This window comes from Bubalus kerabau, chromosome 4 (genome assembly GCF_029407905.1).
Source record: "Bubalus kerabau isolate K-KA32 ecotype Philippines breed swamp buffalo chromosome 4, PCC_UOA_SB_1v2, whole genome shotgun sequence".
NCBI classification, from domain to species: Eukaryota; Metazoa; Chordata; class Mammalia; order Artiodactyla; family Bovidae; genus Bubalus; species Bubalus kerabau.
Window position 1 is genome coordinate 119828237 of NC_073627.1, and position 23816 is coordinate 119852052.

At 34.5% G+C, this 23816-nt stretch overlaps 1 protein-coding gene across 5 annotated transcripts in view; it reads left to right on the forward strand.

Annotated features, from left to right (window-relative positions):
- Positions 1 to 23816, forward strand: part of VPS13A (vacuolar protein sorting 13 homolog A) — a 266066-nt gene that overhangs the window by 16197 nt on the left and 226053 nt on the right. For all 5 annotated transcript variants that reach the window (XR_008713637.1, XM_055578364.1, XM_055578365.1 and 2 more), the window contains exons 2-8: positions 9332 to 9375; positions 12226 to 12268; positions 16395 to 16490; positions 16762 to 16863; positions 21015 to 21124; positions 21853 to 21912; positions 23697 to 23756. Coding sequence is in view for 4 of the 5 variants with exons in the window: in XM_055578364.1 (XP_055434339.1) it covers positions 9332 to 9375; positions 12226 to 12268; positions 16395 to 16490; positions 16762 to 16863; positions 21015 to 21124; positions 21853 to 21912; positions 23697 to 23756 (515 nt within the window). In the remaining variant the exon portion in view is untranslated. The remainder of the gene's footprint in view (positions 1 to 9331; positions 9376 to 12225; positions 12269 to 16394; positions 16491 to 16761; positions 16864 to 21014; positions 21125 to 21852; positions 21913 to 23696; positions 23757 to 23816) is intronic.

Below are 23816 nucleotides of genomic sequence, written 5' to 3' on the forward strand. Positions count from 1 at the left end.
TAATTTCAGAAATTTCTTAGCCATTATTGCTCCAAATGTATACATTTGCTTCTCTCTCCTTTTTTGCCTTCTGGTATTCCTATTATGCCTAGATTACAGCTTTTAGAATTGTCCTACGGTTCTTGGATATTGTTTTATCATTTTAATTTTACCTTTCTCTTTACATTTCAGTTCAGAAGTTTTTATTATTTTATTATGAAAGTTTATTTGGAAGCTTATGTTATTAATATTTACATATCTTTAAGCTTGCTGATTTTTAAAAAAGTATGTGAAATGACTTAAACTTTATTTAAAATGTACATTTTCAAACTTGTTCAGTATTGTAAATTTATGGACAGGACAAAATAGAAATTATCACAGTCACATTTTATTTTTATTTCTAATTTATTTTTTCATTGAAGGAGTCTTTAAGTTTGTTAGTGCTTTACAATTTTCAAAAGTTTCACATATATGATTTCATATAATCACATAATAACCTTTTCCCCCTTCATCTCTGTATTGTTCCTCCCTCCTTCCCTCTCCCCACTGGTAACCACTAGTTTGTTCTGTATATTTGTGAGTTTGCTTCTTATTTGTTTTATTCACTAGTTGCATTTTTTTAGACTCCACATGTAAGTAATATACTTTCTCTGATTTATTTCACTTAGCATATTGCCTTTCAAGTCTGTCTGTGTTGCTGCAAATGGCAATATTTTATTCTTTCTTATGGCTATTATTCCATTTTATGTGTGTATTACATTTTCTTTATCCATTCATCTGTTGATGGACACTTAAGTTCCTTCCATTTCTTGGCACTTGTAAATAATCTGGGGCATTATACATGCACCCCAATGCTAATCTATGAGCATTGGTTGGGGTGCATGTATATTTTCTAATTAGTGGTTTGTTTTTTTTTTTTCTGAATATATACCCAGGAGTGGAATTGCTGAGTCGTCTGGTAGTTATATTTTTAGATTTTGAGAAACTTCCACAGTGTCTTCCACAGTGGCTGCATCACTTTACATTCTCACCAACTGTGTACCAGGGTTCTCTCTTCTCCATATCCTTAGCAACATTAGTTACTTGTCTTCTTTTTGACGACAACGATTCTGACAGGTGTGAGGTGATATCTTATTGTGGTTTTGATTTGCATTTCCCTGATGATTAATGATCTTGGGTGTGTGTTCGTATGCCTGTTGCCCATCTTCATGTCTTCTTTGGGAAAATGTCTATTCAGTTCCTTTGCTCATTTTTCAGTCTTTTTTTTTTTTTTTTTTTGCCACTGTATGTGGTATGTGGGGTCTTAGTCCCCTGACCAGGGGTCAAGCCTGGGTCCCCTCCATACAGTAGAAACATGGAGTCTCAACCACTGGACCCCCAGGGAATTTAATTTCTCAGTGGGGGGATTTGATATTGAGGTGTATGAGCTGTTTTTTTAAAAAAATTAATTTATTTTAGTTGGAGGGTAATTACAATATTGTAATGGTTTTTGCCATACATCAACATGAATCAGCCATGAGTATACAAGTGTCCCCCCATTCTAAACCCCCCTCCCAGCTCCTTCCCCACCCCGTCCCTTTATGTTGTCCCAGAGCACCAACTTTGGGTGGTGCTTCATGCATTGGTCTCTGAGCTCACACTGGTCATCTGTTTTACATATGGTAATGTACATGTTTCAGTGCTGTTCTCTCAAATCATCCAACCCTCTCCTTCTCCCACTGAGTCCAAAAGTATGTTCTTTATGTCTGTGTCTCCTTTGCTTGCCTGCATGTAGTATTGTCAGTACCATCTAAGTTCTGTATATATGCGTTAATATACAGTATTTGTCTTTTTCTGACTTACTTCACCTCTGTATAATAGGTTCTAGGTTCATCCGTCTTATTAGAATTGACTCAAATGAGTTCCTTTTACTAGCTGAGTAATATTCCATTGTGTATATGAACCACGACTTCCTCATACATTCATCTGTTGATGGACATCTAGGTTGCTTCCATGTCCTGCTGCTGCTGCTAAGTTGCTTCAGTCATGTCCGACTCTGTGCGACCCCATAGATGGCTGCCCACCAGGCTCCCCTGTCCCTGGGATTCTCCAGGCAAGAACACTGGAGTGGGTTGCTATTTCCTTCTCCAATGCATGAAAGTGAAAAGTGAAAGGGAAGTCGCTCAGTCGTGTCCGACTCTTAGTGACCCCATGGACTGTAGCCCACCAGGCTCCTCCATCCATGGTATTTTCCAGGCAAGAGTACTGGAGTGGGTCGCCATTGCCTTCTCCGTGTCCTAGCTATTGTTAATAGTGCTTCAGTGAACATTGCTGTACATGCGTCTCTTTCAGTTCTGGTTTCCTTGTGATATATGCCCAGTATTGGGATTGCTAGTCTATGAGCTGTTAATATATGTTGGGTATTGTCTCCTTATTGGTCTTATCATTTGGAAATATTTTCTCCTACTCAGTAGGTTTGTTTTTTTGTTTCATCGATAATTTTCTTTGCTGTACAAAAGCTTTAAGCTTAGAGTCACTTTTTCTGCCTTTTTCTTTGCTCTAGAAGATGGATCCAAAAAAATACTGCTGCAATTAAGTCTTTAATCCAGGTTGAATTTATTTTTGTATATGGTGTTATAAAATGTTTTAATTTTATTCTTTTACATGTGGCTGTCCAGTTTTCTCAGCACCACTTACTGAAGAGACTGTTTTCTCCATTGTATATTCTTGTAGACTAATTGACTGTAAATATGGGGATGTATTTCTGGACTCTTCTCTTACACTGATCAATGTGTCTGTTTTTGTGCCAGTACTATACTGTTTGGATGATGATTTTTTTGTTGTTTAGTTGTTTGGTCGTGTCCAACTCTTTGCAACCCAATGGACTGCAGCATGCCAGGCTTCCCTGTCCTTCACTGTCTCCCAGAGTTTGCTAACTATCTCCTGGAGTTTGATAATGATAGCTTTGTAGTATAGTCTGAAGTCAGAGAGGGTGATTGCTCCAGCTCTGTTCTTTTTTAAGATTGTTTGGGCTATTCAGGGTCTTCTGTGTTTCCATGCAAAATTATTTGTTCTTGTTCTGTGAAAAATATCATTGGTATTTTGATGGGGGTTACATTGAGTCTATACTTTGCATTGGGTAGTATGATTATTTTTTGTTTTTTTTCCTGAATACAGGTCTTGTACCTCTTTGATTAGATTTATTCCTAGATACGTTATTCTTTTTGATGCAGTAATATATTGGTTGTTTTTTTTTTTTAATAGTGTATAGAAATGCAACAGATTTCTGTATGTTAATTTTGTATTCTACAATTTACAGAATTCATTGATGAACTCCAGTAGCTTTCTGGTGCATCTTAAGGATTTTCTGGGTAGAGTACCATGTCATCTGCAGTGACAATTTTACTTTTTCCTTCCCAGTTTGGATTCATTTTATTTCTTTTTCTTCTCTGCTATGGCTAGGACTTCCAAATCTATATTGAATAAATGTGGCAAGAGTGGACATACTTGTCTTGTTCTTGATCTTAGAGGAAGTGCTTTCAGCTTTTCAGCATTGAGTATAATAGTAGCTGTGGGTTTGTCATGTATGGTCTTTGTTATGTTGAGCTATCTGGAGCATTTTTCTCATACATGTTGAATTTATCAAAAGCTGTTTCTGCGTCTATTGAGAGAGTCATAAGGTTTTTATTCTTCAGTTTACTAATGTGCTGCATTACACCGATTGTTTTGTGGAGATTGAAAATTCCCTGCATTCCTGGGATAAATTCTACTTGATCATGGTGTATAAGCCTCTTAATGTATATTGTTTTAGTCAGTTTACTAGTATTTTATTGAGAATTGTAGCATATGTGGTCATTAGTGATACCAGCCTGTTATTTTGTTTTCTTTTTTGTGGTATTTTTGGTTTTGGTATCAAGATGATGGTGTCTTCATGGAATGAGTTTGGAAGTGTTCTTCCTCTGAAATTTATGGAGTAGTTTTAGAAGAATAGGTGTTAACTCTAAGTGTTTGGTAGAATTTGCCTGTGAAACCATCAGGTCCTGGAGTTTTTGTTTATTGGGAATTTTTAATCACAGGTTAAATTATAGTACTTGTCGTTGGCCTGCTCATGCTTTCTTTTACTTCCTGGTTCAGTCTTGGAGACTGTGTGTGTTTTCAAAGTAGCAGCTTTTAGTTTACTTTTTCTTTTCTATTTTCTTGGTCTCTATTTCACTTATTTCTGCTCTGATGTTTATGATTTCTTTCCTTCTGCTAACTTTGAGTTTTGTTTGTTCTTTATCTAGTTGCTTTAGGTATAAAGTTAGGTTTTTTTAATTGAGATTTTTCCTGTTTCCTGAGGTAAGCTTATATTGCTATAAACTTCCCTCATGACTGCTTTTGCTGCTTCCCATAGGCTTTGGATTGTTGTTTTTTCATTTGTCTCTAGGTATATTTAAAATTTCCTCTTTTATTTCTTCAGTGATCCATTGATTGTTTAGTAACATATTGATTAACTCATGTATTTGTGTTTTTTGCAGTTGTTTTTAGTGGGTTTTTCACCTTATAGCTTTGTGGTTGGAAGAGATGCTTGATACGATTTCAGTTTTCTTAAATTTACTGAGGCCTGCTTTGTGGTCCAACATGTGATCTATTCTGGAGAATGTTCTATGTGCATTTAAAAAGAATGTGTATCCTGCCGCTTTTTGATTGAATTCTGTCTATATATCAGTTAAGTAGATGTGGTATAGTCTGTCCTTTAAGTCCAGGGTTTCCATTTTGATTTTCTGTCTGGATGATCTGTCCATTGATATACATAGGGTTGTTAAAATCCCAACTATTATTGTGTTACTGTTGATGTCTCCTTTTTCATCTTTTAAGATTTGCCTCATATATTTAGTTGCTCTTCTCTTGGGTGCACATATATTTACAGTTGTTTTATCTTCTTGGTTTGATCCTTTGATCAGTATGTAATGTTCTTTTCTATTTTTTGTAGCAATCTTTTTTAAAAATTTATTTTAATTGGCGGCTAATTACTTTATACTATTGTGGTGGTTTTTGCCATACATTCACATGAATCGGCCATGGATGTACATGTGTTCCCCATCCTGAACCCCCTCCCACCTCCCTCCCCATCACATCCCCCAGGGTCATCCCAGTGCACTAGCCCTGAGCACCCTGTCTCATGCATTGAACCTGGACTGGCGATCTATTTCACATATGATAATAATATATATGTTTCAATGCTATCTCAAATCATCCCACCCTCGCCTTCTCCCACAGAGTCCAAAAGTCTGTTCTTTACATCTGTGTCTCTTTTGCTGTCTCACATATAGGGTCATCATTACCATCTTTCTAAATTCCATATATATGCGTTAATATACTATATTGGTGTTTTTCTTTCTGACTTACTTCACTCTGTATAATAGGCTCCAATTTCATCTACCTCATTAGAACTGCTTCAAATGCATTCTTTTTAATGGCTGAGTAATATTCCATTGTGTATATGTACCACAGCTTTCTTATCCATTCGTCTGCTGATGGACATCTAGGTTGCTTCCATGTCCTGGCTATTATAAACAGTGCTGCGATGAACATTGGGATACACGTGTCTCTTTCACTTCTGGTTTCCTCTGTGTGTATGCCCAGCAGTGGGATTGCCGGGTTGTATGGCAGTTCTATTTCCAGTTTTTTAAGGAATCTCCACACTGTTCTCCATAGTGGTTGTACTAGTTTGTAGCAATCTTTAAAGTATTTCATGTGATATAAATATTCCTAGTTAGGCTTTCTTTTGATTTCTGTTTACATGAAATACCTTTTTTCATCCTCTCTCAATGTGTGTGTCTCTAGATCTGAAGTGAGTCTTGTGTATTGGGTCTTGTTTCTGTATCCATTCACCCACTCTGTGTCTTTCAGTTGGAGTGTTTAGTCCACTTATATTTAACTTAATTATTGATTCATATGTTCTTACTGTCATTTTTTTTAGCAGTTTTGTATTTGTTGTTGTAGGTTTCCTCCCTTTCTCCCCTGCCCACCCCCCGCCGCCTTTGTTCTCCTGTGATTTGACGAGTATCTTTTGTGTTATGTTTGGGATTCCTTTTCTCTTTTGTGTGTATATCTATTATAGATTTTGGTTTGTGGTCACAGTGATGTTTTTGTGTATAGCAGTCTATGCAAAACATAAAAGCCCAAACATCCCTACATGAGAAAGGAAATACTTTTAAGTCAAGGAAGTGCAGAGTACCATGCATGATAAACCCAAGGAGGAACTCACAGAGACATACATTAGTCAAATTGACAAAAATTAAAGACAATGAGAAAATACTAAAAGCAACAAGGGAAAAAAAAAACGCATATAACATACAAGGGAATCTCTATAAGGTTATCCGCTGATTTTTAGGAGAAACTCTGCAGGCTAGAAGAGAATGGCACAATATATTCAAGGTGATTAAATGATAAAATCTACCTTCAAGAATACTGTACCCAGCAAGGCTCTCCCTGAGATTTAATGGAGAGATCAAAAGTTTACAATCAAGCAAAAGCTGAAAGATTTCAGCACTGCCAAATCAGCTTTACAACAATTGTTAAAGGAACCTTCTTTAGGTGAAAAAAGAAGACCGTAATTGAAAATAAGAATATTATTAAACGAAAAGGTCACTGGTAGAGGCAAACAGACAGTAAAGGTAGGAAGTCATCCACACACACAAAACTAGTAGGGAGGTTTAAAGATAAAAGTAGAAAAGTTATCGACACCCACAATAAGCTGTTGTTGTTGTTTCATCGTTCAGTTTTGTCCAACTCTTTTGTGACCCCATGGACTATAGCCCACTAAGCTCCTCTCTCTGTGGGATTTCCCAGGCAAGAATACTGGAGTGGATTGCCATTTCTTTCTCCAGGGGATCTTCCCCAGGAGCCAAACCTGTGTCTCCTGCATTGACAGGCAGCCTTTACCACTGAGCCACCAGGGAAGCCCAAAATAAGCTGTTACTGCTACTGCTAAGTCACTTCAGTCGTGTCCAACTCTGTGCAACCCCATAGACGGCGGATACACAAAATAATTAGATACAAAACATAGTATGAAAAGTAGTCATTGTGAAGGGATACAAAAAATAATTAGATACAAAATTTAATATCAAAAATAGTCATAGTGAAGGGAGGAGAGTGCAAATACATGTTTTTAAAAAAATGCATTTGAGATCAGCAACTTAAAACAGTTGCATAGATTGCTGTGCAAAACTTGTCGTAATCAGAAAAACCCCAAATCTAAAATCACTTGTACTTTAAATGGTACTACTAATATCTAAATTTAGTTTTATATGTGGATATTAACTTTGAACAAATTAAATGTTGTTACCTCTTAATTTTTCTTCAGTATCATGTAGTTTTCATTTTGTTGCACTGGAAGCCCTTTTAAAATTTGTTAAAATATATTTGATAGAAATATTTTTTCTATCAAGTTTAATTTTTAACCAGTATATAGAGATATATAACATTATAGACTTAAAGCTATTTATTTAGAGAAGATAACATTTTAATGTAAAATAACATTTTACAGTGTAATACTTTTTCCGGTTGTACTAATTCATCTTATGTCTGTGTAGTATATTGATTTAAAAAAAATTCAAAGCTGCCAGTTCAAAGAATTAGCCATAAATGGAAAGTTTAAGCTATATTGTTGAATGTTACAGTAGACAAAAAAGTAAATGATACTCTATATACCTATGTCATTGACCCAATATATATTGGTCAGTACCCCAATATATTAATGTTTGTTTCTAATTGTACAAGTCACTTCTATTAGATGTTCACTGATGTTACTTCTTGGTGTTTTCCCCATATATCATGTGAACATCTCGACAACAGTTCAGTTCAGTTCAGTCGCTCACTCGTGTCCAACTCTTTGTGATCCCATGAATGGCAGCACGCCAGGCCTCCATGTCCATCACCAATTCCCGGAGTTCACCCAAACTCATGTCCATCGAGACGGTGATGCCATCTAGCCATCTCATCCTCTGTCGTCCCCTTCTCCTCCCGCCCCCAATCCCTCCCAGCATCAGGGTCTTTTCCAATAAGTCAACTCTTCTCACGAGGTGGCCAAAGTATTGGAGTTTCAGCTTCGGTATCAGTCCTTCCAATGAACATCCAGGACTGATCTCCTTTAGGATGGACTGGTTGGATCTCCTTGCAGTCCAAGGGACTCTCAAGAGTCTTCTCCAACACCACAGTTAAAAGCATCAGTTCTTCAGCGCTCAGCTTTCTTCACAGTTCAACTCTCACATCCATACATGACTACTGGAAAAACCATAGCCTTGACTAGACGGACCTTTTGTTGGCAAAGTAATGTCTCTGCTTTTTAATATGCTTTCTAGGTTGGTCATAACTTTCCTTCTAAGGAGTAAGCGTCTTTTAATTTCATGGCTGCAATTACCATTTGCAGTGATTTTGGAGCCCCCCAAAATAAAGTCTGACACTGTTTCCCCATCTATTTCCCATGAAGTGATGGGACCAGATGCCATGATGTTAGTTTTCTGAATGTTGAGCTTTAAGCCAACTTTTTCACTTTCATCGAGAGGCTTTTTAGTTCCTCTTCACTTTCTGCCATAAGGGTGGTGTCATCTGCATATCTGAGGTTATTGATATTTCTCCTGGCAGTCTTGATTCCAGCTTGTGCTTCTTCCAGCCTAGCGTTTCTCATGATGTACTCTGCATAGAAGTTAAATAAGCAGGGTGACAATATACAGCCTTGACATACTCCTTTTCCTATTTGGAACCAGTCTGTTGTTCCATGTCCAGTTCTAACTGTTGCTTCCTGACCTGCATATAGGTTTCTCAAGAGGCAGGTCAGGTGGTCTGGTATTCCCATCTCTTTCAGAATTTTCCACAGTTTATTGTGATCCAGTCACTCATATTCAAATCACTGCCTAAAAGTGAAGGCATTCATTTTCTGTAGCAGAATTAAAACAGAGCAAGATAGGACAACACTCAGTATCTCTAATTAATAAGAAATCCTTATTAATCTCACATGGATGAATTAAAAATGTTTCCAGTTGTTCATTGCAAATATACTTAAGTGCAGTCATTTTTTCCAGTAATTTCTTACATCATGCTATGTTGGTAGATTCATATTATATGTATAATTTTGATGAAAATATATCCATTATCCTTGAGCTACAGCTGTATAGGTCAGAACTTAAATGATGTTTGCTCAAACGTAGAATCTTAGACTAAGTTGAAGAATGAAGGGGAGCCAACAATTATAGTTGGATTCTGTTTCTATTTACATTTTGATAACTGTTTTCCTTGATAGGACATTTAGGAATGAAGTATACCTACCTTGTTAAAGTTTATTTGAATATTTCACTTTTAGTTTTTTATTCATTTTGTTTTTTTATTTTAGGAGCTGTGGCCCTGAAGAATCTTGAAATTAAAGAAAATGCCCTGGTATGTTTTGACAATAAACACTTTCTTATGTTAGGTTCCATAAACAGGTTACATTTAGGTTACATGAACATCTTCCTGACTTGTCATCTTAAATTATTTAAGTTTAAGAAAACTTCTTAAAATAATTTTTAAAAACTGTGAATTTTGCAAAATGGACTTTCAATCTCCATAGAAATACAACCTGACTGTAATTTCCCCCACTAAAAATATTTCTAAAATTTGTCTCTTCCTGTATGCTTTCATTTTAGATTTTTAACTTACCTCTCCAGTCATCTTCAGTTTGTTTTTTTTCCTGGTACCATTTTAATCATATATATTTTTTTTGCCATAGAATACAGTAGCATTAACACTGTTGTGCAGCCATCATCAGAATGTATTTCTGAAACATTTTTAGTACACTAAGGAAAGCTTTGTCACTAGTAAGAAATAACCTAACTCCCCATTCCCTTTCCCCACTTACCCTGCTAACTTCTGCTTCTCTTAATTTGCCTATTCCAAGTACCTCATATAAATGGAATCATGCTATGTTTGTCATTTTTTATCTAGGTTAATTAGCGTAATTCCTTTGAGGTTCATCCATGTTGTAGCAGTTATCAGGAAATCACTCCTTTTTATGAAGGCTGAATAGTATTGTATGTATATACTGCATTTTGGTCACTTTTCTGTTGATGTACACTTGGGTTGTTTTTGCCTCTGTCTCTTGTGGATAATTCTGCTATGAATATTAGTATTCACGTCTGTTCAAATCCTAGCTTTCATTCCTGTGTGTAGATACTTAGGAGTGAAATTGATGGATTATTTAGTAATTGTATGTTTAGCCTTTTTAGGACCCCCCACACTAACTCAGTCCATAAAGAATTCACCTGCAATGCAGGAGGCCTGGGTTTGATTCCTGGGTTGGGAAGACTCCTCTGGAGAAGGAAATGGCAGTACACTCCAGTACTATTGTTCGGGAAGCTCAGGGACGGAGGAGCCTGCTGGGCTCCAGTCCATGGGGTCACAAGAGTCAGGCACGGCTGAGCCATTGAACCGCTGCCACACTGTTCCCATAGCAGTTGAGCCAAGTTATGTAGGTGCACCTTGGAGATTTTGTAGGTTCGTTTCCAGTCCGCTACAGTGAAGTGAATATGGTCACAATAAAGCAAGACACAGAAGTTTTTGGTTTCCCAGGGTATTTAAAAATTATGTTTACACTCTGTGTGTATATGCTCAGTTGCTCAGTTATGTGTGTTTCTTTGCAACCTGACAGACTGTAGCCCATCAGGCTCTTTGTCCATGGAATTTTCTAGGCAAGAACACTGGAATGGCTTGCCATTTCCTACTCCAGGGGATCTTCCAACCCGAAGATCAAACCCGCGTCTCTTGCATCTCCTGCATTGGCAGGCAGATTCTTTACCACTGTGCCGCCTAGTCTAAAAAACCAGTGTACGTACATCAGTTAAAAACTAATGCTGTTGGGAAAGTGGCACTGATAGATTTCCTCGATGAAGGATTGCCACAAACCTTCAATTTGATTAAAAAAAAAAAAAAAAAGACAAAACCAAAAAAAAAAAAATATCAGTACCTGGGAAGTGCAACAAAGTAAAGCACAATAAAATGAAGTATACCTGAATTCCCACCAGCAGTACGTGAATTCCAATTTTCCATGTCCTTGACAACATTTACTTTCTGTTTTTTTGATAATAACTATCCTAATGAGCATGAAGTGGTAAATCTTACTGGTTTTCCTTACTGCTTCTCTAATGATTAGTGAGGTTGAACATCTTTACATGTGCTTGTTGACCATTTTTATATGTTCTTTGGAGAAATAGAAATGTCTATTGAAATGCATTGCTGATTTGTTAAAATCATGGTTTTTTTGGGGGGGTGGTACACTTTGGTTCTTTACATATTTTGGATATTTCCCTTTGTCAGAAGATATGATTTGCAAATACTTCCTCACATCTTGTGGGTTGTCTTTTGCTTCTGTTAACAGTGTTATATACAAACATTTTTTATGTAAAAAGTTAAATTTTGATGAAATTGAATTCATCTTTTTTTAAAATTGTTGTTGCCTGTGTTTTTCATGTGATATTGAAGAAATCACATGATTTTGTTTTCTTCTGAACATTTTATAGTTTTAGTTCTTACGTTAGACCTTTGGTTCATTCTGAGTTAATTTTCATATATGGTATAAGATAAGGGTCAACTACATTCTTTTTGTAAGTGGATATCCAGTTATCCTAGTACCATTTATTGAAAAGGTTGTCTTTTCTCCCATTGAATGAAGAGAAATTTATTTGAGGATATTTTTTGCACTAGTGGTTTAGTTTCCCTTCAAATACACACTGACAGTGAAATTTCCCACTTTCTTTTCTTTTTCAAACAGTGTAAAAGCTGTAGTGATTCTGGTATGAGTAACTTTGGTGGTCAGTATTGCTGTAGAATCTTTCACTATTTAAGATGATCAGGCTCTGAATTTTATGGATTTGAAGATATTGCAGTTATGTATTTAGAAACTTAAATAAGTATTGAAGGTAAAGAGAAGGTGTTGCTGCTGCTGCTGCTGAGTCGCTTCAGTCGTGTCCGACTCTGTGCGACCCCATAGATGGCAGCCCACCAGGCTCCCCCGTCCCTGGGATTCTCCAGGCAAGAACACTGGAGTGGGTTGTCATTTCCTTCTCCAGTGCATGAAAGTGAAAAGTGAAAGTGAAGTCGCTCAGTTGTGTCTGACTCTTAGCGATCCCATGGACTACAGCCTACCAGGCTAAGTTAACTTAAATCCCTTAAGTAATTTTGGGAAGAAAAAATTAGTTATGTGTTTTGCAAACTGTGTATGTACTAAGATTTTGCATATATATTTTTTTGTAGAGTCAACTGGATGTACCATTTAAAATTAAAGTTGGCCATATAGGTAAGCTGTCTTTGTTATTTGTATGTCCTCCTGTTAGACATGTAACCAGAATAATATGTCTAGTATCTCTATAATGTGACCTTTATAATGTTTCTGAGCATAAATTAAAAGAATCATGTGTTTTCACCTATATAAAACTTTGTTGTATAACTTAATGTCTGTTGTGGTCCATATACCCCTGTTGAATACCTGTGAAATACTTTTAAAACATATTTCTAGCTGTACTGGGGCTTCGTTGTTGCAGGCGAGCTTTCCCTAGTTGTGGTGAGTGGGAGCTACTCTCTCATGCTGTGAGGGCTTCTCATTGCAGCAGTTTCTTTTGTTGTGGAGTACAGCCTCTAGGGCACATGGGCTTCAGTAGTTGCAACATGGGCTTAGTAGTTAGAACTTGTGGGCTCCAGAGTGCAGTGTGGGCTCAGTAGTTTTGGTACACATGCCCAGTTGCCCAGTGGCATGTAGTGTCTTCCTGGACCAGGGATCAAACCAGTGTCCCTTGCATTACAAGGTGGATTCTTAACCCCTGCCACCAGGGAAGCCCCAATACTTGTGAAATTATACATCTTGTTAAGTGTTGAAATGAGTTGAGATCCAAAGCATTAAAACTAGTGGAGAGCATGACTGTCTCAGTTTCTTAAGTTTCTGACTAGTTATCATTGCTGTATTCTGATTGGCCATGGATAAGTGGTATAAGGAATTGGGTCTGGATCCTCCAGGCAGTTTGGTCAGGAACCAATCAAAAACCTGGTTTCTGTTCTGTTAGTTTTCTAGGAAACACTATGCTAATTTTGTTGTATTACATTTCCAGTTTTTGTAGTTTACATATACTGGTTGAGCAGAATATACATTGAGCAGAAATTGATTCAACTGTGTTTAGTAAAGACATATATGTTTCATTTCTTAAATTATTTCAGTTTATTTTTTTTTAATTTTATTTTATTTTTAAACTTTACAAAATTGTATTAGTTATGCCAAATATCATAATGAATCCGCCACAGGTATACATGTGTTCCCCATCTTGAACCCTCCTCCCTCCTCCCTCCCCATACCATCCCTCTGGGTCGTTCCAGTGCGCTAGCCCCAAGCATCCAGTATCGTGCATCAAACCTGGACTGGCAACTTTATTGTTTAAACTATTGGTTTACATATTGTGCAAGATGATAGTATTATTATTTGTGACTTAAAAGTAGTAGTATGCAGATAATTTGTGTAGAAGAGTTTATATAATGTTATTGCAATGTATTGGTGTCACTTGGAGAATAAGGTGTTTTGAAAGCTTATATAAATTACCTAATGAAAATCTCCACAATTTTGTGCTCTTATAGTTGGTATTAGACCATATGCCAAAGAAGCTTTTTTCATTTACATTGCTAGGACTCTTAATTCTGTTTCTCTTCTTCCTTTTGCCCCCATAATTTCAATACTACTTAGTATAAATAAAATGGGGAAAATGTCACCCATTACTTTTCCACCTAGTATATTTATTTTTGCAAATTTTTATAAGGTTTTTTACATGTGAACATTTTGACTTGTAATCATGGTGTATGTAGGATTTTATATAATTTTAAATTATCATTAATAAAGATTCCTCATAATCCATATTGATTTGACCTCCCTTATTTCTCAATATTGTATATTACAAAATTTGAACAATGTAATCTTATTTCTATTGGTCCAAAAATTTACAGTAAACATTTTCATATACTTTTTGAAAGTATTTTGAAAGTCATTGAATTTTATAACTATGATCATTGTAAATCAGTGTATATAAATTTAACATCTATTCTAGAAAAAGATATAAGGACAGTAGGTAGACTTGCTTTCATTTAGTGCCTTCATTATTTCTGTTTTCTCTTTTCTTTTCTGACCGTGTTTAAAAATGATGACAGGGTATATTTTCAGTGTTAATGTAAGGTGGTAGAAAGTACACTGAACTGATACCTAATACATAAGATAATCTTGAGAGTCATTTAAGGTTTCATTTGCATATCTCTATCATAGAAACTGCCATTCTTTAATATCATTATTTTTTCTTCTGGACAGTAAGTTTTTTGAGAAGTGGATTTAATTTAAAAATTTTAATTTTATCATACCTTCACTTAGCACAATACTTGGCTTATAGTAGGAACACAGTCTGCTAAATGAAATACACATTTCCAAATGAGTGATATAGTGGTACAACCAGTTTTATAAGAACATATTGTCCCCTTGCCATTAATGGGGGTTGTTAATCTTACTGATCTTTCAAAGTTTTCTTCATTTAAGATGCAGAATTGCATACATATCAAATACACTTACATACCTACTTTCAAAGTAATTGTTTTCATGGGGAAGATTTTTAAAGTACCTTCTTATGTATTTTTTCTGATTTTTCTAAATTTTCTATAATAAGAAGGCTGCCCTTCATAAGGAAGGAAAAAATGATTTGGTTTAAAACAAATGCTTAGTGGTACAAATGGTATATTGTTAGTATAGAAATTTAAAATGGTCACTATCTTCTCTGATTTTAAAACTTAGAAAGCTATTCCTCTTTTAGAAGTCAGGTAGTTTATTTTTCTCTAAATTAGTATGGAGAAATCTTTTTCTTGATTTGGCATTTTTAAAAACATGGGTTTTGGGGATGGGGAACACATGTATACCTGTGGCAGATTCATTTTGATATTTGGCAAAACTAATACAATTATGTAAAGTTTAAAAATAAAAAAAAAAAAAAAAAAAAGAAAGTGCCTATCCAGGCCAAAAAATAATAATAATAAAAATAAAAACATGGGTTTTTGGAGTTATATAATACAATATGTCTAAGTATGTATTATTGTTTTTCAGTCGCTAAGTTGTGTCTGACTCTTTGAGACTCCATGGACTGCAGCACAGGCTTCCCTGTTCTTCACTATCTCCTGGAGTTTGCTCAAATTCATGTCCACTGAGTCGTTGATACCATCTAACCATTTCATCCTCTGCTCCCCTCTTCTCCTTTTGCCTTCAATCTTTCCCAGCATCAGGGTCTTTTCCAGTGAGTTGACTCTTCACATCAGGTAGCCAGAGTATTGGAGCTTTAGCCTCAGCGTCAGTCCTTCCAGTGAATATTCAGGACTGATTCCTTTAGGATTGACTGGTCCAGGCAGTCCAAGGGACTCTCAAGTCTTCTCTAGCACCATAATTCAAAAGCATCAATTCTTGGGTGCTCAGCCTTCTTTATGGTTGAACTCTCACATCTATACATCACTTCTGGAAAAACCATAGCTTAGATTATATGGACCTTTGTTGGTAAAGTGATGTTTTTGGTTTTTAATACACTGTCTAGATTTGTCGTAGCTTTCCTTCTAAGGAGTTAATGCAGCAATAATGTATTTAGTAAGCCTTTTCCTTCCCTGATCATGACAACTAATTTTAAATCTAGAGATTCATACTTTTCTAAAAAAATTTTTTAATATTAAAAATTATTGTAGAAGTTTTCTACATATATTAAATACATAAAATACATAAAACTAGAATTAATAGTACAATGAGTCCTTTACATCATATTCTTTAGTTTAAGAAATCTAATGCTTTTAAAATACTTTGCTGTTGGGTTGTAGCAAAATATTTTTATTAGTTGAAATGATTTTCTAATATTGCCCAGGAACCTTGATTATTACCATAGGAATTTATGAGTACATATACTTATGATAATCATACTTATGCAAATATTATATGTATACAAATATGTACATAGTGTGTAAAATCTCTCTATATAAAATATACTTGTATAAAGTATGTAATCTTCCTTTTTATAGTATAAGAAAAATATTTAGAGATTTTGAATAGGAATTGGTACAAATCAATCTTATTTTATCAAAGATTGTTGATTAACGGAAGGATAATACTGATATGTTTGTGGTACATATCACCACAATAGAAACTTGTAAATATTTAGAACATTTTTTAGTAGATTTTCCAACAATACTAATACAAATAATTTTAAATCATCACTAAAAGGCTTTTAGTTTATTGTTGTAAAATAGCTTTCTATAAAGTTAATGAGCTCATAAAGTCAAAGACTACTTTGTTATCTCCTTTAGTGCTTGATAGAAAATAGGCTGATAGTAAATCTAGATTGAAAGAATAATATTTTTTCTTTTTTTTCATATAGGTACTCTTAATCTTATAATTCCATGGAAAAACCTTTATACCCAACCAGTTGAAGCTGTATTGGAAGGCGTTTATTTACTCATAGTGCCTTCTTCTAGTAAGTCAAATTTTAAACATTGTCATTTCAATTACTCCTTCTTTTAATGTGAAAAAATCTTTATATTTGATAATTTGTTCAAATAATTTTGGTGTATTTTTTGAGCTTTTTTAATATTTAAATGTGTTATTTTGGTAATATAAAGTAAATTGGTTTTTACCCTCAATTTTTGTGAACTTTGAATTAGTGATTATTTTCCAGGATATTTTTTGGAATGAGTATATTTAAATTTAAGGTAATTAAGAGTCTTCCTTTTTTATACTTTCTGCAGGAATAAAATATGATCCTATAAAAGAAGAAAAACAACTCTTTGAAGCAAAGCAACAGGAATTGAAAAGAATAGAAGAAGCAAAACGAAAAGTAGCTGATCAAGGTAAAGATAACAATAAGAATGGTAATAAGAAAAGCAGAAAAGAGCTAAATATTTATTACATTACTATATTATTTTCTTCTGGAAGCACTGAGATTACTTTAAAAATATGATAGTCTTATTACAAGAATTTTAATGTGGTTTCTATGTTTTATCATGTTTATAGAAATTTTACCTTATAGAAATTTACCTTAGTGCAAATAATATTCCAAACTTATAAGGATGAGGTTAGTTTTTTAGTAGTTAATTTCATGAGGGTTTTTTTTTTTTTTACCTTTCTAGTCTTCTCTTCCTTATTCCACTTTTATCAGTTCTTCACCTTTTGGAGATACTTAGTTTCTTGATATATTTCCAAATCTGTTTACCCTCTGGCGTCACATACATTCCTGTTCAGCTTAGACCAAAATGGTCCATTACTTTGGTCCCCTTCTTTTGTTAGTATTAGAGATGTCCTGCAGAAATCTAACCCCTTTCCACTTATTGCTGTCGATGATAATGGAGTAATTGTAGGAGTTCTTTATATAACCATCAACATCTACACTCCTGTACTCTGACTCTAAACTTTTCCTTCTAGTGAAGCTTTCTCTTTGACATGTAAATATGCCATAGCCTCTCTTATCTTTTAAGCGTCAAGTCATGTTCCTATCCTTGTCCTCTGGTTAGCTTATGCTCCTCCATCCTTTGATAGCTAAGCATCTTAGAAGAGTTGTGTGTGTACTGCTCAAAAATGTCCTTGCCATTAACTTACTTTTTAAATAAAAAAAAAGCAATAATAAATGATTTACCGGTTGGCAAACAGGTAAAAAAAAGGCCTTAAAAAAAGGAGATTTACCACAATTCCTAGCAATACTTATGTTTTCATCTCTATTGTCTTTCATCCATACCCTCATCCTCTTTTTTTAAAAAATTTTTTATTGTAGTGTTCATATAAAATTTGCCTTCTTAATTACTTTTAAGTAGTTCAATGGTATTAAATAGGTTTATTGTATTGCATCCACTATCATCATCTCTCCCCATATCTCTTTTCATCTTGTAAAATTGAAACTTTACACCCGATGGACAATAACCCACCCATTCTTTCCCCCTTTACCCCCAGACCCAGGAAAAACTGCAATTTTGCTTTTTGTCTGTTTGATTTTGACTGTTCTGAGTAATCATGCAAGTGGAATCATATAGTATTTGTATTTTCTTCAGTGGTTTATTTTCCCGTATGAAGTATTATGTCTTCATAATGTCAGACAGGACTGAGTGACTTTACTTTCACTTTATGTCTTCAAGGTTTATCCATGTTGTAGCATTTGTCACAGTTTTCTTTTTAAGGCTGAATAAGATTCCATTGTGTGTCTGTGTGTAAAAATTAGTATTTTAGCATCTTTTTGTCTGCTTATTGACCATTTGCTTATCATGGGAAGTCAGATCCCTAGTTTTGATTAGCAGTTGGATGTGGGTCTTAACATTTATTACATAGACCTTTTACTTAGTATGTTCATTTTGATATGATGGATTTCCTTGTACCTTCACATACATAGTCTCAGAGTCTGGAGCCTGTCAGTTTTATTGTCTCCAGAATAAACATTTGCTTCTTATGGAGTGGGAAAAAGGATAATTGCTTGATCCTGTGGATTGGAAGAGGAAGGATACCTAGAAATCTAACTACTCAATATACAGACTTTAAGCCAATCCTTATATGATCACCTTCTTCTTCCACCTCTTTGCCATTTATATTTTCAGAGGATTCCAGTTACTGAATCTTCCCAGGGTTCTTTTTTTAGCTCATATTGTATTTTATTGGCATCTCAATTTATGGGCATTTGAGATCAAATTTCTTCTTCTGTCATGTTGTCTAAGCCCATCTGCTTTCCAGCTTCTGAATTTTTTAAGCTTTCTCTTATTCTTCTACACTGTTTTTTTTTGTCTTGGAGATTTATCCATTTTTCCCCTTTTGCCTTCATGGGGTTTTACTGAGGAAGAGAAAAATAGATGGAAACTCATGTTTAATCAGAAGTGCCTCCTAGTTATACTTAGATCTAAAATATAAATGGCCGTGCTTAAGATTCATCCATTATACCTGTTATCATATAGAATTTTGAACTCTTCAATAAAATACTTTTGTTGCTCTTATGACTTGAATCTTGTCTACCTTTCCAGCCTTTTACTGACCCCATCCCTTTCATATCTTTTATGTTCTTTGTTCCAGCCATACTGGCCTATTTGTAGTTTACTGAATGTACTAACTACTCTGTGATCATATCTTACTTCCTGCATTATTCAATATACTTTTGAGAGTTGTCAGCGTTAGGAAGATAGTTCAGGCTATAAGGTATGGATGAGATTCTCTGCAGCAACAGTATGGAATGAGAAGAGAAACATTTCTAGAACTAAGCCCTAAAGAAAGCCAACATTTAAAGATTGTGTAGAGGAGGAAAACAGCAGAAAAAAAAAAAGACCAAAGAAAGAGTGGTTAGGTAAGTATTATAGTAGGAAATTTGGAGGTTACATTTCGATGGGAAAAGAGTGGTTTGGAAAGTGAAGAATATGTCAGATCCTGCTGATTTATCAGGTATATTGAGGATTAACAAATAATCATTTTATTTATGACATGGAGGTCCTTGGTTACCTTAGAAATTGCTATTTCGATTTAGTGATGATTGCAGAGAGGAAGCTTTGATTTCTTCATAGTTGTAAAGTGGTTTGCTAAGAGTAAAAAGAGCAGTGAAAGAATTGTTGGACCTTTGAAGAGTACCAGGAGGAAATTTAAGATGGTTACTCTGGAGTGTGAACAAGTTGATTGGAGAAATGTAGTAAGGTTGTTGGTTAGTTGAAGTTGGTAATGACTAACTTAAAGTAATTGCAGTCTGTTTTGTGGTAATTTTTCTTCTTTGCTACTCACCTGGCAAGGCATACACATGTTTATATAAAAAGTAGAGTTTGGATTTGTGTCGGCTTGGAACTTTATTGACAGAAGAAAAAGGAGAAAAAAGAAAGCAGAAGAGTTTAAAATGTTGGTGAAATAATGTATTAAGAAATCTGAGCTGGGTAAGGAAGTCCGAAAGAAACTAGTTGATAGGGAAAGAAAAATTTAGCATTTAATTGAATAACTAAATTTATAGAGCAGAGGATTTTATTAGGTAGTGGTGGGATTCAACATTTAAAATAAAAAACTCTCATCTTCAAAGAGTTTTTATTCTACTTCTGTTTATTAATTCTAAAGTCCTGTTCAGTATTTTCGTTCACTCATGCTTCCCTTTGATGCAAGTATGAGAATATCTTCATCAGCTTTTCTTTCTCTGAGACTTTCTGGGTCAGCTGAATTAGGAAGTAGTCGGAGAAGGCAATGGCACCCCACTCCAGTGTTCTTGCCTGGAGAATTCCAGGGACGGAGGATCCTGGTAGGCTGCAGTCCATGGGGTCGCTAAGAGTTGGACACGACTGAAGTGACTTAGCAGCAGCAGGTCATTAGAGGAAAAGATAAATAATAAGTGTATACAAGTGAAATAGGACTAGAAAAAGATTGCTTTCATTGGCATTTTTAAGTGGGGGCAAAAGTGTTAGTAATTAGTGGTTATCAGCATATTAAAAAAAATTAGGAACCTCGATTTTTTATTCTATTTTCCTAGAAAGTATTGAAGAAGATTGTTTAATCTCATTTTGAAAAATGAAACAAATGAACATCTTTCATTTTTGCTTAAAAGGGGAGAGGGAGAGAATCTTATATCTTCCTATTTTGTGTTTATTAGAGAAGGAGCATATATAATTCTATCCACAGACACCTTATGATGATAGTACAAATTTTAAGGGAGATTCTTTCTTTGCTACTGTTTCTGACTCTTCTAATATGATCCTGTTATAATTCTTATCTAATAATCTTACTGTTTTTCATGTCCTTATGTACTCAGGTATACCTACAGAAGTTATAAAATTTGATGCCAATAAATTCTACATGATAAGCATTAGTTTGGACAAGAAAGTAGGTTTTGAAAACTGTACATTTAGTCACCCAGGAAAGTCTTTTGGTATGTAAATACTTGGAAAGGAGACTTAGTAGTCTGATTAAAGATTTCTTTCTTTAAGAAGGTAGCATTCTGTTATTTCAATACAGATACTCATAGAATGTTTTTTTCATTCATATTAAAAATGAATATTTGCAATTGTAGAAAAACAGCATGTGGAGAAACAGGACACTTTCACAGAAAAATTAATTACCCAGATTATAAAAAATCTTCAAGTGAAAATTTCCAACATCCATATTCGCTATGAAGATGATGTAAGTATTTTAATAGGTGATAACTGTTTTTATATTTATTTTGCTGTTTATTGACACCTGCTCAGTAGTGGTCAACATATGAGATGCTGGCAAGTGGAGGGATATAGAGCTGAACATGACATGATCTTTATTTTTTATAATTAGTTGTAATTTGCAGTCCTCAGTGCCTTGATTACACTTTTCTAAAATGTTCAAGCATCAGATAATGAAGGAAAATTTCTTTCTTATTATCACCTTTGGTAGATTTAGCAGTTACATGTTTTTAAAATACTTTATACTGTGTTTACTTCCTGGAAAAAGCAATGGTTTAGGAATCATTAGTTAGACTTAACTAATTGTTTGATTTCAAATAGATGATATATTGTATCTCAAACACATCATTGTTGGCTTCTCACAGCTCTATTGTGAGGGTCAATCTCATTTTTAATAAACTTCTTTTTTGTAGATTGAAAAGGAGTATTTTTTTGTTCAGTTGCTAAGTCATGTCTCTTTGTGATCCCATGGACTGCAGCAACATTATATTGACATATTATTATTGTACCACACTAATATATTGGTACTTTATATGTAGTTATGAAAAATGTAGAAATAAAAATTATTCCAGAAACTAGGAAAATGTTTATGAATGTTTGAAATAGCTTACTTACCAGAAAGTGAACTTTATCTACAATATAAATTTTGTCCATCTACTAAAAATCTGAGTAAAATTTACTCTCCTTCCTCTTTAGGTCACAAATCGAGAAAACCCTCTGTCATTTGGTATTTCCCTTCAGAATCTCAGCATGCAGGTACTTGGTTTAAAAAAATTTTAACCATATTTAGTTTTGTAGTATAGTTAATTAAATTACTAATAACTACTTAATGTATGCCAGCATCAGGAGTAGGTATCTATGTAGAATTCATACAGAAAGTACATGGACTGGATTGAAACTGGGGGTAGGTAGTTTCATATTTAAAAAATGGTTGATAATCAAATTTAGTTTCATATGTGAGAGACTATTTGTCAATTATGGTATTTCATACTTATTTTACTTTAAAAAATCCATTCTGAATTTTAAATGCATAAGTACGAAATAAAAGTAATGTTCATTTCAAAATCTTTGATTAGTTGTGGAAAGTATACAGAATCAAATCATTTCATCATCATATTACTAGTAATTGTGGCATACTTTCTTCCTGTTTAGTTTTTTAATTAAGAAACTTTAAAACTGTAGGAGAACATAAGAATTATGAGACACTTGCTTGTATCCAGAATGGATGATAGTTAAGTTTGTCATTTAGTTTAAATTTTAAATACTTTTAAAGAATAAGCTGTTATGAATAAAGTTTAAATTCCTTTTGTATTCTGCTCCACTCTTCTCTCCCACCCAAGAGGTAAACATCTTACATTTTTAAACTTTACACTGTATATCCATTAAAAATGTGTAGTATTTGGTAGATTTTTAAAAGTTCATGTAAATGTTACATGATTCTTCTCTCAGTTTCCTTTTTTGCTACACATTGTTTGTGACGTGTTTATTGCCACATGTAGTTTAATTGATTCAGTTCAACTGCTGTATAGTATTTCATTATATGCTTTTGTTTTTTATGTTCATTCAGTTTTTGTGTATGGTTTTTAAAATTTGGATCTACCTCAAACAGGAAAAGAGAAAAGTCAAGTGAAAAGTTACTCAATAAAGTTGGGTGAGGTAAACTGTCAAATGCTATTGTAACAGTGAAAAATAAGGTTGGAAAATTAGCCATTGGATCTGGCATTGTGAAGGTGATTGGTAACAGTGTCAGCAGTGGTTTTCGCCACTGGTTTTGGAGGTATTTGGAAACTTGTCCCCCAGCCGAGCCATACTCAATTGCAAACTCAGGCTGAGACCCAGCTATTTTGTTTAAAAATCCCTCCAGGTCATCCTAATTGCATGATAAAATTTGAGCACCACTGTTCCAGTCCATTTAGTTCTCTAGAAAAAATGAAAACCATCTTACAAGCATTTGATAGCAATTTATTTCCCTCAGTGACTTTTCATTGCTTTTAAAGTCTATAATTTTGTCAAAATAGTTTATAATCCCTGTGTAGTCTGACCCTAGGTAGGACACCTGATTTTACCTCTTTTCTCTGTTTTGAATATGTTCTTGGGCCGTATTGGGCTTCTTCAGTTCTTTGAACATACCATACGTTCAGATATCTTCCTACCATGAATCATATTCCCTACTAAATTTAGAATTGATAACTTCTATTAATGTGTCACTTAGTAGGTTATGTATCACTTTCACCATCACATACCTGAAATTGAGGCTCCTACTGTAGAGTCTTTAGTTACGGACTTTATTCTCCCAGAGTACTGCGTATTTAACCTCCATAATGGCACTTAACCAGTTTGTAGTTTGCTTTCTAGTTTGTTTTTCACCAGGCAATGGGATTCTTGAATACAGAATATTCAGTTAATATTCTTTAACTAAATGTTATGTTTTTAAGGACATTTTAATGGAAGATTGGTCTAGGGCAGGATAGATTCTGTTTATCACTCTGCCATTTCACATGCAAGTGACAGTTTTTACTGCTTCTTTTTTTCCTTTTCAGACAACTGATCAATACTGGATTCCATGTTTACATGATGAAACTGAGAAATTGTTTCGTAAGGTAAAATAAACTGTTTATTTTTAACAAAACAAAAAATACTATGTTTCGTCAGTCCATGGG